Raw genomic sequence first — 20,722 nt, 5'->3', positions numbered from 1 at the left:
TGTACGTAAGAAACAAAGAGTCCCTTGCTGCCTTTAGATTTCTGAGCCCTGTTTCTTTTCAAAAGAAACTTCCAACCTCTTCTTCATTTTGCAGCTTTTTCTGTTTTATACAGTGGAGTAGAAAAAGTACAGCATGAAAATCCCACAAAGCTCTGGATTTATGTAGGCTTGGATAAGCCTGCTAGGGGGCCACAGGGCAACAATTAGTCCATATTAATTCTCCACACTCACAACTTTTCCCAGAGCTTTTCAAACCAGCAAAACACAATGCCCCAGGTTTGCTGTAAGTCAGTTAGTTTGGGAGTTTTAAGGATATTCTTGCAGCATAGACACAAAATCTCTTCACAATCTTGGCCTCTCTCTCTCTTACTTCCTTCCACTATCTCCTTTTTGTCTCTCTTTATGTATATCTTCTGCTAATGGGCAAATGACTGTTTGCCAGAGGATGTGTTGCTGTATGAAGGGAAAGCAACATCTCATGTTACTTCTGCTCTGCAGCCTGTTTTTGAGACGCCACCATTGAAGGGCAGCGTAGGAGAAATTCCCTTTGATATAGAGCAGGGGTGTCAAACTCAAGGCCCGGGGGCCAAATCCGGCCCCTGACTTCATTTGATGTGGCCCCACAAGGGCTTGCAAATAATATAATATGTTTATTATAAGGTTACATGCCGATTTACAGAAGCCCGTTGCCCATAAACTACATGTAGCACAATGCATCTCATTTTTTCTCAGAATCTGACTTTTTTTTCAAAATGTCACCTTTTTTTTTGTGACTTTTTTTCCAGAATTTGATTTTCTTTTTAAATCATTTTGTGACATTCTTTCTGAAGAGACTTATGAAATTATTACCCTATCCGATAATAATCCAATGCAGAGGCAATAATGTAATATAATACATTATTTTATATATATTAAATATTTATATATGTATTTTTATAGTCTTGTATATAAAACTGGCCTTTTGCATGCAACCATGATGCTAATGTGGCCCGAGATGAAATTGAGTTTGACGCCCCTGATATAGAGCATAACAAACTATAAATAAACCACACAAAAGACAGACTAACAGCATCACTGTGCAGGAGGAAGGACTTCCTTGCCAAGTGACCTGCATTCAATTCAAGTTTAGCAATACTGACATATTGAGATATTTTATTAATAAAAATCACTTCTCTTTCTCAAAACAACATGATAGTCTATGGTTTTCCAATACATCCCTCATTATTTATAAAACAAAATCATTAATTATAGAGGAAGGTTGGGTGACCTTAAAGGGCCCATGTCATGCTTGTGTGTTATGAAGGTTTTTATGCATGTAAACGGTCTGCAAAGTCACAAACCCTCAAAGTACACCCTGTAGCGACTGGGAGCTCCAACAAGCCATTTAGGACAGAGAGTGAATACACATACTATACAGAGATGCTGTATGAGAAACCAATGTGATTTTGCAAAATTGCACAATATAAATCTATCCTCACATCGTACAAGGAAAAACTTCCAGAGAAAACCTCACAGTTTAAAGGGAAACATGGGAAAAACCTCAGGGAGAGCAACAGAGGAGGGATCCCTCTCCCAGGACGGACAGACGTGCAATAGATGCCGTGTGTAAATCGAAAAGATAATACATTTACAACATAGGTAGTCCAAATGTTTGGAAATGCATGTGTCTATAATAAGAAGATGAATCCACGAGGATGTAAGCAATCTTGTGGGAGCCATCAGGGAAGTAGTATGGTGAGAGTCTGGCAGGACCGCAGAGACAGGTTCAGCCAGGACTCGAAGTCCAGGACTCGGATCCAGAACTCAGGATCAAGGACACACGACCACAGCAACAGGATTAGCCTCGACTCAGGATCCCGGCGTATATATGGACACAAACAAGAGATTTGGTGGAAGCTGGGTTAATCGGAACATGAGAGTACACAGGTACAAACAAACAGAAAGACGGAGTAAGGTGCCCACCCCCCCAACAGTCCAAGCCTATAGCAGCTAAACTAACGTGTCTACATACATGCACTCCCTTAGGATAGGTTGAGGGAAAGGGGTAGCAAGTAAGAAGTAAGGAACACAACGTGTCTACGTACATGCACTCCCTTAGGATAGGTTGGGGGAAAAGCGTAGCAAGTAAGAAGTAGGAAACAGAGGTGGAGAGGCACACGCAGGGAGAAAGGTCCCCACTGGAACCTGAATTGGTAGGAGTAGGTCTGTGGCTACGTTCCACACTCCCTGGCCGGGCTAGGCCTTCTCTGCAACCTGTTACCCTCTAATAAACCTCGAGAGGTCAGAGAGGGGAAAGGTTTTGGATAAAGTTTTAAATATAAGATCTAAGTTTTTAGGATTTAAGTGAAAGAGTAAGAACTAAAATGAATAGGTGAAGAGGCACAAAGTATCAACGTCAATGCACTCTTATTAGATTATTTTATTTTATCACTATAAGCTTTATCAAAAAGGAAGGTCTTAAGCGTACTCTTAAAAACGGATAGGCTGTCTGCCGCCCGAACACAAACTGGAAGCTGATTCCACAAAAGTGGAGCTTGATAAGAAAAGGCTCTGGCTCCCATTGTACTTTTAGAGACTCTAGGAACAACCAACAACCCTGCATTCTTGGAACGCAATGCCCTAGTAGGACAATAGGGTATAATTAGTTCTTTAAGGTAAGATGGCGCCTGCCCATTAAGGGCTTTGTGGGCGAGAAGAAGAATGTTTAATTCTATCCTGTGTTCTTAGGGAGCCAGTGTAAAGCAGCCAGAACAGGAGTAATATGGTCCCTTTTCCTAACTCTAGTTAGTACACGAGCTGCAGCATTTTGAATCAGCTGATGCGACTTAACTGACTTCTTGGTACACCCTGATAATAAGGAGTTACAATAATCCAGCCTTGAAGTAACAAATGCATGGACTAGTTTCTCTGCATCGTTTTGAAGCAAGATATGCCTAATTTTGGCAATGTTGCATAGATGGAAGTAGGCGGTCCTTGAGATTGATTTTATGTGGGCGTTAAAGGATAAATCCTGATCAAATATAACACCAAGATTCCTTACAGTCTCACTGGAGGCCAAATGAATGCCATCCATAACTAGTATATCTTTAGATAGTTTGTTTCGTAGATTCTTTGGCCGAGTACAATAACTTCAGTTTTAGCCGTGTTTAACATCAACAACTTTAAGGTCATCCACGTTTTTAAGTCTGAGGAAGTCTTGAATTTTATTTAGGTGATTGGTTTCATCAGGCTTGATGGATAAATATAGTTGAGTATCATCCGCATAACAGTGGAAATTTACAGAATGATTCCTTATAATATTGCCTAGCGGAAGCATATTATACACTGTTTTGAAAACTAATGGCTTTATTATGTTTGATCAATTATTGACAAATGCTTTGTTGTTCAATTAAAAGGCAATCATGAGAATTATTTTGGGTTGCAAGATTGTGAAAAAGCCATTTGACTTATTCGACTCTATTGCAAAAAAAACATTTTTTATGTAAGTAATCACATTGGTGTTGTGGTGATACCTATTTGTTATATATTCCTTATTCACTTGATGTGTCTTGCAAAATGTATGGGATTATACAACACTTATTTTTAAAGGCTGACTTCACCAAATTGTTTTTTTCTTGAACTCGGAGGCATACATATGTATTATACAGTAGCACTTACATACACACAACTTTCAAGTGTTCTTCCCATATTTCTTTTACAGAGGAGTTTGTTCATTTATCCAATACTTTCCAAATCCAAAAAGTAATGTTTACATGGCTGTTGAAAGTATTTTCTGATATATGATACAAAGAGTTCCTTCTGTAATATCCTTTCACATATATGTCAACAAAACAAAACAAGAGTTTGGACCTGGCTCTATCCAATGTTACCAAAATATATCCTGGCAACTAATTTCCTAATTAACAGCTGATCTATGTGCACAAGTAACAGTTCAAGGTTCAGCTGCTTTGTTATTACACAATATAGGAATTAGAGTTTCTGCTTTAGCCCAATCCAGCCCACGCAGATCAAATGAAACAAACACAACTAAGAAACCATACAAATGTACAAAATAAAGTATACCGTTTTGTATATGTAACATCACTGCAATATATAGGCCCTATATCAGAGTTTTGTTGCAAATAATTTAGGTTGTCACGTTGATGAGTGAAGGGAGTGTTGCGGTTAATGATTTATATACCATTTATCAATTAGTTTCAGCTTATAAACCCTTATTAAAGTGCACTGTACTAGAGAGCAGTAGTCTACCCTACTGCATGAACGATTAAATGTAACATGAAAATATTAACCTGGATAAAGGGCTGTTGTGACAAGGCAGCCATGCACATATTAACACACGCATTATTACAATTATTAAGCATTATGACTCTAATGAAATGGTAGTGCCAGAGGGCTGCGAGAATGAAAAAGTGAAAGAGAGATAGTGAACGTGCCTCTTTGACTAACATAGCAACAGTGCTGCATGACCACAGGTGCACTGTGACAGCTGGGTCCATTTGACAGGCTGGTTTTAGAGCTCCATTGGCCGAAAAAGTAATCAATCCTGGGAGCAGATCCGCCCATTGTCCCTGTCGCGGCACGGGGAAAATCCTTTGAAGTCATGTGGGCGTTGCCAAGCAAATTATGCCATGTGGTGCTCAAGAGCAGGGTTCTTATTGGACCACAGCAACACAGGAAACGCCCATTCCTGAAGGATACTCTCTCTGATTGGCTAACTTGGCCACCCCAGATTCGCCATTTGCGCGTTCACAGTTGCTCTATTCTCCGTCGCAGTTTACGTCAACAGCGTGAACCTCCTTCTATGACAGCGGAGCAAGCCCTGTAACCTTTTACGGAAATGGCGTAGCAAACGTGCGCAACGACAAAGACAGCGAGCCGAAACCTATGGGGAAGGAATAAAAAAAGAAATTCAGTATCGTCGCACTCTGTACCTAAGGACCATCATTTTCTGAAGAGGTAGCTGCCCCGGAGCCTCGGTGAAGACACCGAAATTTGACGACAACGAGGGCGGATTTTAAATAGGCAATGAGCCTTTGATTTCGTAGAGAGAGACTGTTGCAACTGGCAGATTTTCCGTTGGACGGTCTAGCGAGGGAGCCGCCATGGCAGTCGGATCATTGAGCCTCCACATCGGGATATGAATAGGAACTGCATGTGTCCCGAATAGTCAAGAAAACGCTGCATACCCTTTGATCCTCACAGGATCAGCTATCCTAACAACTGATCTCACCCTTCCTCATCTTTGTAAAAGTGGTTTTGCACCCAGAAAGAAAACGCTATTGGTTTTAATCGGGGGGCCACAGGGAGAGGCCAGATTCATGACTATTTTAGTCGGAGACGTTTCTTCAGAGGCCCGCTGAGAGAAAAACCTGGAATATAAGGAAGAAATGCTGCTCTGATTGACCGTAGGTGGGCAAGAAAGGGTAGTTTTTAGGGAGAAACAGACTACAGTGAAGGATAAAGGGGTCGCTTTCTGCCTATCTTCCCTGTGAATTTCTTTTACTGTCATCCTTTTTGGATGAGAAGGTCCGGCAAAATCAATCAGCCCAGCCGTATAGCCAGTCACAGTCTCCGAGCAGAGAGAGAACCAGAGGGATTCGATCATGTCGGGTCGGCCTAGGACCACATCCTTCGCGGAGAGCTGCAAACCAGTGCCGCAGCCCTCGGCTTTCGGCAGCATGAAAGTCAGCAGTAAGTACAGCCCTGTGAAGAGCAGCTTTCTTCTCCTGCATGCACCAGGCCCAGTGTGGGTTACACATCCTCGCTACATGTCTCCCCACTAACCAGGCTTAAAAATGTGTCAAGCGAGCATGACGTTAGCTCTGGGTAGCTTAGGCCTGTCATATATCTGTGTCATTGGCTGAGATTGACCGGGGCTCAGTGGCACACGCACACCGCTGTGACGCGCCGCCCCGGGGCCGGTCAGCCTGACCCGGGTTAGCAGGCCGCGCCGGGCCGGGCTCAGGCAAGCAGGGCTGGCACCGACCCAGTTCAAAAATCAAAGCTTTCCTCATTGTACCGCAGATCCGATCTGATTACTGTCCGTTTGAGATTAGATCTCACAGCGGTATTACTACATAGCACCAACCGTATGCGTAATTGAGTTAAAGCGATAGGGCCGGCCTATTACGCAACTGTCAAAGCGGAAGGTGCGCCCACACTGACGGAGAGGGCTGGATCACTGGTCCCATAATCGGTGGGCCATGTCGAAACTGGACGTCTCGTGGGAGTGTGACACCCAGTATCCTGTTCATGAGATCACAGTGGCACCGAGCCGGAGGCTGGTTATATGCTGGCTCTAGAGATGGAGTTGGTCCATATCTTTTTTATGTCTGCTTTATATGATCACTGCTACTATTTCAAGACATGTCAAACTCACTCTATTTTCCACTGCAGGTTATATGTCTGATTTCCTCTTTACAAGGTAGACTCTTTTTCCATTTATAGATACATCTTAGTGCAGACAAGTTGAGTATTCAATGGTCCTTCCCTATTAAAGCTGGAATGTATCTAGACTAATTATATTGGAGATTTTTTTTTTAATGATATCAATTAAATGGTGGTTAAACTTGTGTGACGACCATATGAGTATAATCTAGTGTTCAGGCAGTTTAAAACCAATTCAAGATGACAATTAATAATGACTGTCCTGCCTGGAGACATCTACTGTACCTGCCCTTTCTTATCTTACATGCAGGCACACATTTGGGTGTGTGTGAGGAGAAAACACGAGGCAGTTGAGGAATGAAGGTGGTGCTTCAGGGCTATGATGTGACTATGATGTGTGTTAGTGGGGCTAGGCTTGATGCTGAGGCTCTCACCTGGACATTGGCACTAGAAACCACTCAGTGGACACACACACACACACACACACACACACACACACACACACACACACACACACACACACACACACACACACACACACACACACAGGGAGATGCTTAACCATCCCAAAATCCGTATACTTGTCCGTATACTTGTCTTGAAGCATTGGTGTGTTCCTGTCAGTGTGTAATGTTCATGGTTATGCGAAAAGGAGAACGCTGTATGTTCTGAAGTGCTAGTCTGTAAGTCAGCTAAATGTAGTCCAAGTACTCTCTGAACTCTCAATCTTTGGCCTAATTGCCGGTCAGACATAAGCCACTGAAGTAGCACCAAATGCGATGCTGACTTTGTGGACTTAACATTACATGAGCTTTACACCAGGGGTTTTGCTGTGGTTTTCTTAACCCCTTCTTTCCAAGAGATACAAGTCGACACATAATCATCAGTCATCAGGGGCTAAAGCAGGTGTGGCCTTATTAATTGTGTGTTAAGTAATTTCATTTGTACTAGCTGGTGTTGTTTGGCCCCATAGAGGAAAGTGTTTGATTGCAAAGGCCCTTGCGATAATCAATAAATACATAAAGCAGCAGTTTGTTCTCAAGCAGTATTTTAATTGGTTATCTTAAAGGACAAGTTTAGTTGCGTTCAACAGTGGCTTTTACATTTTTTGGAATCACAATGATTGATTGCGATTGAAACATTAATACCAGGGGCTGAGTACAATTCGCTTTTTTTTTCGATGCGTATTTGCTCTTCACATTTGAGCAATTTGAGAAATGCTCTGGTTAACATGTTTGTGCCATATAAGACTTTACCCACTTGAGCCAAAAACGCTTTTTAATGGGGGCACCTAAAACAAGGATACCAGCGAATTGGTGAGCAACTTTTATCGGATTGAAAGTCACTTTTCAATTAATTTAACACATCCTTGAAATGAAGTGGAAGGGTAACATGTTATCAAGGGAACAGTTTGGTTAAAGGAACTTGTTGAAGCAGTTAGACTTCTCCTTCAATCTTGTTTCCAGCTGAGAAAAAGGTTTCAGGCATTGGCTTGATGATATGCTGACTGGCACACTTTTCCTGAGATAAAAGTGAACATATAAGCAACGCCTCTCACGTACTCCTAAAGACATTTAGTGACATTTGCAGTTTGATACTACATGGTCTTTAATGTGATTTAAACAATATAAAATCAGACATGACATTGAAAGAAACATGATATTTGCAATTTTGCTGTGTCATGATTGTATTTTAGTCTGAATTAATAAAACATCAGATAACTTTGCTAGAACTATTTTTTGCCTGCCTCTCTTCCAATATGTCTTCATTGCCCATTACACACACACACACACACACACACACACACACACACACACACACACACACACACACACACACACACACACGGCCTCTTATCTAAAGCAGCTGTAGTCATAGTGTATAATCCTGGAGAGAACGCTCTTACCCCTCCTACTTAAGCAGACACACTCACACACACACACACACACACACACACACACACACACACACACACACACACACACACACACACACACACACACACACGAGTGGTTTTGTTTTTGGGGTGAGGCAGCTGGCCAAGAACAATGAGCGGCCTGTTTAGCATTTCAAAGCTGCGGCACTCTCTTTCTCTCTCTCCCCCCCCCCCCCCCCCCCCTTTCCTCTCTGTCCCTCACACATATTGCAAGTGATGATGGGAACAAAATGAACTAATTATACGTTTTGATTCCAAACGGTAAAGAAAAGAATTGCAGATAAGAAGAACCAGTAGAATCGGAGTCCGGTCGCTCTTGTCAGTGCGGTTGCTGCACTGGCACTGCAGGCTGCATACCACCAATATCTCAAATATATGCAGCCCCATCTTTTCTGGTCGGATCCCAGTGAATCCATCATGTGTTAATCCACACATTGCTTGTCCAAATGTCCCTGTGTGAGTGGTGACACTCACTGGACCGGATGTTTCAGTCATTTGGGGACCTATCCCATCAGCCTTGTCAACGTGGAGAGACCCTTTGCAGGAGTATCTGCATAGAATAACACAATGTGCTCCTTTTTTATTTTTTTGTTTAAATTGCATTTTTCCCCCCCCAGACATTCCTCACAAATGTCACATACATTCTGCGCATTTTGTGATCTGAGAGCTATTAGGCTGACTAGCATACTAACACAGTCTTAACTGAAGTAGTGCTGCAATCAGCCTTAGTGTTTGAAGTAACAGTGTGTTTGATATCATAACTCAAAAGCCAAACGGTTACTACATGCTTTAAATATAACTGGACGAGTTGGACACATTCCATAGTGAAATGACTCATTTGGCAGACACATATTTTTTGTGATATTCACTCGTAGTGGATTCATTCAACATGAAATATATGAATGTTATCCCTCATCTTGCAGTATATTAAAAGTTGTGTTCAGATTGATAGAGTAAATGAGCTGAATTGTTGCAAACTGTCTCAGTATAAAAAATACCTTTTTTTTTGGAGTCAATCTCTAGTCAGCTATTAAATAATGTCGGATTGTTTGGGCATAGTTCTTGAAAAAATGGGCACAACATGTACATCTCTACTTTTAGTCACAAAATATTTATATGCTCAAATAAGGGATACAAAAAACCTTGAGCTTGTGAAATGATGGGCAGATGTCATTTCCATAAACTTTGGAATTTGTTGGAGAAATACTGAGTGTCTAAAAAAAAGATGTGCATTGGGTAGTATATCAGTTCTATCAGGAAAACGCACCAAGTTATAGCTTATCAATTAGTAATTGTGTTCAACATAAATGGTTGGTCCTCTTTACTTACTTAGATTGAATGCATCATTTTGGAATTCATTTGACAGATGAATTTGATATATATAGCTAGTTGGGGCGTTGCGACAGCTTCTGTAGAAACATGTCCCTTTTTAATTTTTCAGTCATAAAACTGGTAACTTTAAATCAAACCAACCCAACATGTGTCCTGCAACTGCTAAACAGTGTTTTCTGGCCCTATTGAGTAGCCTACACGTTGTGACCTGAATACACTATCGACGCCTGGCTAAAAGTTTCAGCAGCTGTCTTTGTAGCTGAATAGTAGAGCATACAGTATGTGAGTGAAATCCTGTGCTTTGATTCGATCATTTTCTCATGGCAAGCTAATTGAAAAGAAAATAAGTCAACGCTGAAAGCACATGTTGCAAGGGACTTGTACTTTTAATTTGTAACACTTAATTTAGCAAATAGCTCAATTGGGGATTATGAATGTTAATGAAAAGGCGCTCCCAGCTTAAAACAAATAAAAGCATGTCTTCATTGGTTGTGTGTAAAATGGGGGGATATCTGTGTGAAGACAGATTGTTATGCCTTATTAATGTGTAAAGGGTTCTTGCTTCACAAAGAATGTCAATTATTCATTTGAAATGCAAAACTTCGAACTGCAAACTAATTGCTCGGTAATCTTTTTTTTTGCAACAGTGTGAGATCTGACTGTGAGCTGGGGTGCACAGACATTTCTCACGGTTTGAGGAAGTGCAGAGGCGTCATAGAAATGGCCCTGAAGGAATATGTAGGCAGTCATACTCGTCTCTCTTTCTCTCCCTCTCTATCTCTCTCACACCCTCACACACTCTTTCTAGACTCTGTCCTGGAGAGTGGAGGCCTGTTGGTTTCTCAGACAACTTGGCTCCCCTCCTTCTCTGTATCCAAATTCTTTGATCATTATCACATCATAAGGAATTGGACCACTGACTGGTCTCACGATGACAAAGAAACTGTGCTCGGACACACATATTTTATGTCTGCATTGGAGTGGTAGTGTTCTTTTTCTTTGCTTGTGTGAGAGGATGTGTGTCTACGCAGTCAAAATCAATAACCCTGATGGAAAATAAGCCTAGCGAGCCAATAAAACATGGATAAGGCCAATAAAACCTGTGCTACTGTCTCAGTCAAAACGTTGACTTTCTAGTGTTACAATAAGCACTTCAGGGTTAATCATCCAAATCACTTTGTTCATTTAAAAACTCACCACTGGTGGTTTGCCAAACGTCAGCATCAGACGGTCACCTCCTCCTGATATGGACAGGACTCTGTGGCATGCCAGTGTCCTCCACGTGGAGGTGGTCTGCTACCACAGCATGCTGCACAAAGTTTCCATTTCAACACCATGATGTGGAACAGTCACGGTTATTAAGCAGCATTAATCCTCACGTCAACATGATTTGGTACCCACTGCGAGCTGTTGACAAATGTGTTTGACTGCCTCAGCAACTCCAGAATCTAAATGTAGACACATTTCACAAATGCTTTTTAGATGCGTGGGTGTTTTCGCTCATCCACAGCCTTCTCCTGTTGCAGCTTGTTTGAAAGGGGAATATGTTAATAATACTAATAGATTTGGGGAAGGGGGGGGGCAGGTGTTTCAGTCGGATTTAGTCGTTTGGTTGTGCAGAAGTTTTGCGGTTAATTGAATAGACTGTCAGAAGTTGAAGTTGCAGGCACACATCTGTGGCATGCGACAGACACTCTTGCCTGGTTGTTCTTGAGCTTTCAGCTAATATGAATGTTGCTCCTTGTCACTTCCGTTGGGAGAAGGGAGGACAGAGGGGAAAAGCCTCCATCGTCTTCTCAGGGGTTCAGAGCCAACTATTAGTAGATTCCGATCTATAGTGCATTAGCGTCTGATAGCGTTATTAGCTTAGGACTTTTCACTGATGATAATCCTGGAAATTGCATTGGTCCGTCGGTGTGTCTATGCAGGGTAATGAATCTTATCAGTGTGGATAGTCTCAGAAAGCTGTATGCTTATCTCTTTGATGCATTGATTTGGATAAAAAGACCTATCATTACTGATATAAAGATAATGACATTACAAAAAAGTGTTTTTCTGTCTGTAGCCGGTTAGATAGAGTTCAAATATGTGTGATTGTTTACCTCGAAATATTTGAGCTCAGCCATGAATCCCCCTCAGTCAGTCAGCACGGAGCTGACCAGTACATCCTCAGCTGTTTACCACTAGACAGTTCTTCCAGGAATACATGGGGGTTAAGCTGGGTGTGGCTAAAGAAGGGGGCTCTGTTGTTCTGTTTCTCTCAGCCAGGACAATTGTCAACAAGTCAAACTTGCAACCAGGCAATAACACATTTGCTTCTATAACAAGTAGACTATTGAGTCTTTAGATGATCCTGTCTAACTCTAGGAGACAGATGAGCAAATGATGAGTGTTTTTATATTGTTCTAAATAGAGCAGCAACCGGGGTGCCAAATTCACTTTTTTTGTCCAGCAACCAAATGGTTAATGGTTAATGAAAGTAGCTCAACAGATTACCACTTTTGTTTGGGCTGGTGACTGATACAAATCTAGTAGCTACTTATATATTTGACCAGGATATGGCTAATTAATGGTGGTCATTTGTGCCCTAGCTGCAGCGATAAGTAAAACAAATAATCACCAATTCATCGAATAATCGTTTGTCACTTTTCATACGAAAATGAATATTTTCAGCCTCTAAAATATTGAGATTTCCTGCTTTTCTCAGATTGAGAATTGAGAAAGATGAGTTTTGGACTAACAAAACAAGACATTTGGAGACATCTCCTGAAAGATACCTTTTTTAGTTGGACTAAAACTGAGTTTGGACTAGTGGTTTGGCTCAACAAGCTATTTGATATTAGTAATTCTTCTCAAAACCTGTTCTGTCATGTTTGCTCTCCCATACCCCTAAACACTAATCCTTGATGTATGGTGCTGAATTCTCTATATCACTATCACTCAGGTTTCAAATGTTCTGTGTCTCTTTAGGAGATAAAGATGGCAGCAAGGTAACAACAGTCGTGGCCACTCCAGGTCAAGGCCCTGACCGGCCACAGGAAGTGAGCTACACGGACACGAAGGTCATCGGCAACGGCTCGTTCGGCGTGGTCTACCAGGCCAAACTCTGCGACTCCGGAGAGATGGTGGCCATCAAGAAGGTCCTGCAAGACAAGAGGTTTAAGGTAAAGACATGCACACAAACATTGTATCACTCTGCTTACCCAGATCATTCTGTTTCCTTGTCAACTTTCTTTTTCAATGGAACCAAAGTACAGATTTGTTCATGAATGACAGAGTAACTGTGAAAAAGACATGAATGCAGTGATCTTTCACAAGAACGGTGAGATCAGTGAAGCTGCGAACAAAGAGGCGGGGGAAAAACTTCTTAGTTTTTGTCGTTGCCACATGCTTGCTTTATGTGTATATTTTCTCGCAGGAACTGTGTGTGTGGTAGTGAATGGAGGGTCCTATCTATCACATACATACTTGAATCCGTTAACACTAAGTCATCTGTCAAGATTAGTTCAGGTCCATCATGGAAATGTAATATTTCCATCCATGCAAAGCCCTGCTGGAATCCTCCTTCTGTGCTTTGAATAGATTTGACTGATGGCTTGTTGTTCCTTGGCTGGGGAGACTTTGTCTGTGCTCCCTTTGATGCCCTCTTTGGTTTGGGGGGGCCTCAGTGTTCCCGCTGTTAGCCCAGCGCTCACAGTTAAAGAGCCGAGACCGCAAAGCCTGCAGGACAGCTGTTTAGTTTCTCATTAAGTTGATAGTCTTCAGAGCTGTGGGTAATGGCTGCACATTGTAACAGTCTTATTCTTTGATGTCTTTCACTGGATTAACACATTATCAAAGAGGCCAGTGTCCGAAGTATGCCTATTATTACAGACATATACACACTACATTTATTAGGTACGCCTAGATTAAAATAATGCAGTGTAATGCAATAAACCTGCTATTAATCCCACCATCATGGAGGTTGTAATATGTAGAGGATCCAAATGATTTGTAATACCTCCTATTGTAGTACATTATAATTCAATAAGGCTTTAACCTGAAGTCTCCAGAAAACCTTACAGTTGAATCCACTGCTCTATAGCATAAACCTATATATAACCATGATAACAGTAGGATTATTGCAGGTTTAGGTATCATTCTAATAGTGAATACAGCTGCAAATAATACACTGCCTATTTTTAATGGATTATATATCATTTTCAATGCATTTCACAAAACCTTGGTTGGATTTAAGGAAGCAGATATTCCCTTGTCGTTGCAAAAGCTTTTACCTGAGGCAACACTGTGTCGATCTTCAATTTTTCCGCAGAGGTTTTAAGGAATATCCTGCCATAGAAAGAAAGCAAGGTTTTTTTTGTGAATGTTACGCCCAGGGCCACATTGATGACTTCTATACACGCAACATTTTAGTTTGTTATGTCTTTCACACTAGGGCTGCTCGATTATGGCAAAAATCATAATCACGATTCTTTTGGTCAATACTTGATGTCACGATTATTAAATACGATTATTCATTGACTTTGAAAACATCCATTTATTTAACTTTAAAACAAATAATAATTTGAACAGTATCTTTTTAACTGTTGATTACCCTGAACGTATAATTCAACTGAAAAACCAATACAAAAATAAATAAAATAAATGATTCATTTATATCTACATTTAAATAAATAATATAAAAAATAATAAATACCAATAAACAAGATCAACAAATATTTTGGAGCGCACTTCCACAAGCCACTAAACATATATATGATAAATAAAAATAAATTAGACTAAAATAAATTAGATCTAATATGTTGCAGTTGCACAACCTAGCAAAGCAAAATAATCGTTTTTTTCGATTATGTTGTTTTCGTAATTGTGGCAGGTCAAAATCGTAATTGCGATTTAAAATACGATTGAATTGCACAGCCCTATATCACACATTCCCTAGCGTTCAGAGAACAGGGCATATGCAGCCGGAGTACACAGTCAGGATGATGCAATACAATGTGTGACTATAATGTTTTCCATATGTGGGCTGGAAACCTACATTCCGTGTCTCTGTTCTACACAAGATTTCGGCTCATTTAAACATCTTGTATTTGTAATAGAATAGAGGAGATTAGAAGTTGGTAAGACGCCTAAAGGAAAAGCTTGGGAAGTAGGCTTTCTTGCTAAGATAAGGGGGTCGATACAATGTCTCTACTTTTAAATATGAAGCTACAGCTATTGCTTCACACAAAAACTGGAAAAATGTAGCTCTGTCCGACCCTAACAAATCCACCCACCGGCACCTCTGAGGCTCACTAATTAACATGATATATCTTTTGTTCAAAGTGTAAAAAAGAAGAAGAAATGAAGTGCTACAGTGAAATATATTCCCTCATTAAACCACTTCTTTAGGGTTACAATTAGAGATGTCCCGATCCGATCACGTGATCGGGGATCGGAGCCGATCACGTGATTTTCAAAAGATCGGAATCGGGGAAAAAAAATCGGGGATCGGGATTTAATTTTTTTAATTTTTTAATTTATTTTGTATTCAATGTTACAAAACAAAAATGACCATGTTCAAGTCTTAAGGTCATCCTGAGGCCTTAGTTTTGGTTTCAAATTACACAACATCATGTATGTGTTGCTTCTGTCAACAGAGTGGGCAGGGCGCAGTGTCTAATTGTAGCAGTAAGCTAACGAGTACTGATAAGCTTTATTTTGTTTTGATCCAATGCTGCACAACTGAACTGATCCAATGCTGCTGTGAAAGAAAGAAGCTATATCCATGTTGGATAGAATATCCAATTTAAATAAAAAAATAACCGTAAGGGACAACTTGAATGCTTTTTTTTTCTCTTAATGCATTGCATAAAGATCGGATCGGGAAAAATCGGTATCGGCAAATTGTCAAAATCAAATGATCGGAATCGGATCGGGAGCAAAAAAAGGTGATCGGGACATCCCTAGTTACAATTGCTGTGATATGTGGCACTTGTACCCAAGTCATTTGTTTTAAGTCTATCAATGGATTATTTTAATGGGGTTAAAATGAGTCTCCTAAATCACTATCTATTCTCTTCCTCTCACGAGAGTCAGGTTGTGTTAGCAGGAGAGAATGAGAAGAGTAAAGGCAGGACATGTCTTGGTGTCCCTTGTCGCTTCCTGGACTGCCAACCCTTCAGTCTTAGCCCCAGTGGGAGTCTCTGAAGTTTACTCAAAGCTGTGTTTGCTTGAAGCCAACTGGTTTAGCTAAATACTTCAGCAGCTCAGTGTCCCAGCCTGGTATGGCCTTCCTAGAGCACCAGCACAGATTTGTTATTGGGTGCTGGTAGTCCTTCACTTTTCAAAACCTGACTTAAGAGAGCTAACTTAATGGTGAAGGTGTCAGCCATCTGTCACAAAATACAAAATGTTCATTAGCGACACAGGCACACAATCCTTTTGTGACTCTATGCTGGCCATGATGAAGTCATCTCCTGCTCTCCATTAGCCTGTGGTTATCATGCTACGCTAGCAGGTAGCATCTTTAAGCCGTGGTCAGCTGTGATCATAATCTCCTTTTCCCTTTCCTCCCGCTTGTACTCAAACAGCTTGTTATGAAAAATGAAGCAAATGAGTGCTAAGACTCCTCACATGACTGCCAAGCATGTGCCAATAAGTGTATGTACAACCCCCCCCCCCACACACACACACACAAACCCCAACACCTGCGCTCTATTTTCTTCTTATTCCGTCTCAACTTCAAAAGTATTTTCTCTACACTTCTGCTTTTTTCTCAGGCTGAAGCTTTTGTGATCTTCAATCTGTGCCATGGTGATCAGAACCATGCTAGTCCAACATGTTTGAATGCTTTATTCCCACACACACACACACACACACACACACACACACACACACACACACACACACACACACACACACACACACACACACACACACACACACACACACACACACACACACGCTCAAGTCAAACAGGGTAATCATGTGAACAGGCTCTGCGTTAGGATATAGATGATGAATGTGTGAGACAACCTTAGTGGTCTTACAATCCTCTCCTGGTGCATTATGGGATAGGACGACTCCACTCCCATCAGAGGGATCATATATCATCCTGATGGAAAATGGATGCTCCACTAGAACCCACACACACACACACACACACACACACACTCACACTCACACTCACACTCACACTCACACTCACACACACACATCAGAGTTAGTGTGCCTGATGGCAATACTGTTCACTGGTCAGTCTGGTGAGTTTCTATATTTTATTAACAAATACAATGGAAATACCAATAACTTACTTATCTACAAAGTAAACATTTATCTATTTGTATAATAATAATAATAATTGGTTTGGGCATAACATGTTGATGCATTGGTGATTTTTAAATATGTTTGTCATCCATGATAGAGTCTTACCTCAAAAAGTGTAAGTAAGTCAAAGTGTTTAATATATACAGTCTATAAGTGACACCAGAAATTCCAAACAGTAAAATCATTTAATTCCAATGCAGCTGCTTGACAGGACTGACTTATACTTAGTTTATAAGCCGCCTGTCGGCATTCAGCTTCTTTGAACCTTCTCTGTCAGAGACGGACTGTTAGCTGTTCAGCCACAGCGACATGGTTTACAGACTGTTATGAGAGAGGAGCTGATGGAACAAATACATCTTTGAAATCAATTGTGTGAACTTCTTGTCCTGACAGCGACTGAGCTCACACGTTCAGAAGACAATAAAGAGAAAAAGAGATAGTCCTGTCTGCAATAACTCTTTACTGAATGTAATAATGTTCGCACCTGAGAACAAAAAGGCAAAAGTCATTTAGCATCCGCCGTAGAGGTAAAATACAGAGGAGCTAAGTGTTTCCCCTAGGATGGAGTCATAGCAGCGGTGCTAAGGCATGTGGGCCCAGCATAATGTAAGCGCGGAGCGCGTGGAATTTTTTTGTGCGTGCGAAGTGCGCCCTGCCCATTTGTTTCTATGTGTCAGCACAAGAAAGGCTCTTGAGGCCTAGTACCAGGGCCGGTTCTAGACAATTTTCTGCCCTAGATGAGATTTTAGGCGACATTTTATATGTAAAGAATAAATGAAAAATTTCTACAAAAGACAAATACACAACAAAAACAGAAACTTATTGACATGGGTAATGGCTTCAAATGTATTCAGTATTGTATGAACATGTTTGAATTGGGGGGTGGACGTCACATCCTCTAGGGGGGTCCTGGGGTATGCCCCTCCGGGAAGATTTTTTTTGTGAACATTTTACAGTGAAATGCTTCAATCTGGTGCACTTTGAATACACAATTACTAGAGACCGGTTTACATTTTAATAATCAAATAAGTATGTGAACATAACCAATAACCTTCCATAGCCAATAACAAATAAATGTAGCTTATTTTATTTTTGTTGTTCATTCATATCTTATTTTACCGAGTTAACATATATTTATTTATGCATATTTTTGAATCTCTCCAACTTTAAACAATATTTTTGGTTTACCTTCCTATAGTATTCATTGGAATGATTTCAAACCTGTTTTTATTTATCCTAATAATTATAAAGGAGTGCCTTGGAAATATGTGTTTACATAATTTGTGGTCAAAACGTTTGAGACTAAAATTAACTATCTAAATACTCAAGAGTCCTTTACCTCACTGAGCCTCTCAGTCCGACAGGAGAGCTCTCCTCCACCCTGGTTGTAGAAACATCTACTTCTTATATCCGTTAGCGCAGCTAGCACCAGATTCTAATAACAACAGCGCCGGTACCGGTGCGCCCTCTCCCTTGCTCGCTCTCTCGCTACCACGCTCGCCTTTTGGCTTTGAGCTGCACCACATCACTTACAGCGCCCACCGTACAGGGCAAATTAAACGTGTAACCGGGGTGAAAAGGGTGTTATTTACTTAAGTATGAATGTTGTTACATCAAGGCCGAAAATTTGGATCAGCGCCAATGGTCAAAAATGTTTTTTCCCTCCCAGAGCTACCAGCGCAGCGCCCCCCAGATGCGCCAGAAATTACATACAGTGGCAATGTCTCAAGATTTAGCACAAAGACACCTTTATTGAACATACAGTAACACAAATACTACAAATCCACATAAAAAACAATCAAAAATGAAAAAGGGTTGCCACTTATTATTATTTTAAGAAAAAAAAAAAAAGTAAAAAAAAAAATATTGTTTTGTTTTTGGTACCTGGCTGGCGCCCCCTAGCAGTGGCGCTCATATTTCAGCAGCGGCGCTGCGCCGCCACTATTTGTATATAGGGGAAACACTGGAGCTAATCCTGACTGAAGTATGCATGTTCCCTGCAGGTTAGCATGTTAGTCATTAGCTCACCAGATTCATTAGTTCACCACATATACCTCTGCAGTCACTTTAATACCAAGCCTCATGTATGTTGTGTTTTTCTTGTGTGATCAGGGCTTTAAACGTTGTTTGTTTGGCGGTTTTCTGGGATTTAGTGACAATAACACAAATACAGAAGAACACCGTTTTATCCCTTAGCTTTGCACTGTCTAATAAGCTGTTTCCAAAGCAGCACCGTCAAGTGTGTGTGTGTGTTTCCTTTTGTGGGTGGTATGCAATTCCTCTATGCTCTTAATCTTTTTTTGCAAACTGGATGTGGTTTTGCCTGACAGTAGCTTACATACTAGCATCATGAAAGTGTATTACTTCTAGCAACCATCAAGTGTTCTCTCTCTCTGGCCGTTTCTCAATGTCGAGTAAAGCTGCTCCAGAGCCACTATTATAAGCATCCTACGTCATCGAGTGGCGCCGAATCACTGTTTAAATGCCCAGCATACATGTGCTACCAAGCAAACCTCCTCGACATTGAGAAACGGCCAGTCTCTCTCTCTCTCTCTCTCTCTCTCTCTCTCTCTCTCTCTCTCTCTCTCTCTCTCTCTCTCTCTCTCTCTCTCTCTCTCTGCCTGCCTGGGCTGCTGACACACTGGAGTATGACAGGTCAGCAGGAATGACTGCAGTATAACTGGAGCTGGGCAGGGCTTTACTGAACAGCCTGTCTGCTCCTCCTCCATATCGTACCATCTTTCTCACACATAGCACACACCCACCCACCCACCCACCCACCCACACCCTTAAACACTCCCACTAAGCCACTGCAAGAAGACGAGGGCGTTGCCTGCTGTGCACATTGCGTTTGATGGCTGGTCTGTGCCCCACACGCCATGATGTCACTTTATAATTGTGTGTGTGTGTGTGTGTGTGTGTGTGTGTGTGTGTGTGTGTGTGTGTGTGTGTGTGTGTGTGTGTGTGTGTGTGTGTGTGTGTGTGTGTGTGTGTGTGTGTGTGTGTGTGTGTGTGTGTGTGTGTGTGTGTGTGTGTGTGTGTGTGTGTGTGTGTGTGTGTGTGTGTGTGTGTGTGTGTGTGTGTGTGTGTGTGTGTGTGTGTGTGTGTGTGTGTGTGTGTGTGTGTGTGTGTGGCATGGGAAGGACTATTGGACCATTTCTGCCTCTAAGTGAATTAGGTAGGGATGATTGTCTGTACAAGGCCATTGGGCTGCAAGATGCTGCTGCTGAGATGATGATGATGGGGTATTGCTTAGTGGAAAGACAGCTCACTCTGCTCTGTTAAAAAATGAATGAGCAGGGATTAAATCCTCACAAAGTGGCAGCAAAGTGTTGAAGGACAGCAGCATTTATCCCTTGTCCAGCCTGCGTGGCCCTGACCCACATAACAGGGGATCCACTGAGTCACCAAATCACTCGGTGAACACGGTTAATATTTTTACATATTTACAAGGCTTCTCTTCAAAGTACGCTATGTCTCAATGCTGTAGCACGGAGACATTTACCAAATTCATTGATTATAGTTATGGTGGTATATTTATAAGTATTTAATTGCAAAATACACAAAACGTACTTATTTTCTTAATCTTCTGTGATATTAACCTGAGTATCTTTTGGGTTTTAGACAAACAATGGTAAGATTTCACCTTGGACTCTGCTAACTTCTGAAGGACATTTTCTTTATGTTATGACATTTCATTATTTCAGGGCTCCAACTATCAATAACTTTATTATTTAATATCCTGGCAGTAATCCTGTC

The 20,722-nt window shown here is 41.2% G+C and overlaps 1 protein-coding gene across 3 annotated transcripts in view; it reads left to right on the top strand.

Moving 5' to 3' along the window:
* Nucleotides 1–1,153: 1,153 nt before the first annotated feature.
* gsk3ba (glycogen synthase kinase 3 beta-a) overlaps nucleotides 1,154–20,722 on the top strand; it is a 35,413-nt gene continuing 15,844 nt past the window's right edge. Inside the window, exons 1-2 of one of the 3 annotated variants that reach the window (XM_079662747.1) lie at nucleotides 1,154–5,691; nucleotides 12,626–12,819. In XM_079662747.1, coding sequence (XP_079518873.1) covers nucleotides 5,604–5,691; nucleotides 12,626–12,819 — 282 coding nt within the window. In that variant the 5' untranslated portion in view covers nucleotides 1,154–5,603. The remainder of the gene's footprint in view (nucleotides 5,692–12,625; nucleotides 12,820–20,722) is intronic. The other 2 variants (XM_079662746.1, XM_079662745.1) reach the window with 2 other exon arrangements.

This window comes from Notothenia rossii (assembly GCF_949606895.1).
Source record: "Notothenia rossii genome assembly, chromosome: 2".
Taxonomy (NCBI): Eukaryota; Metazoa; Chordata; class Actinopteri; order Perciformes; family Nototheniidae; genus Notothenia; species Notothenia rossii.
Note: the sequence above shows the minus strand (reverse complement) of the source record. Positions and strands in the feature narration are given on the sequence as shown.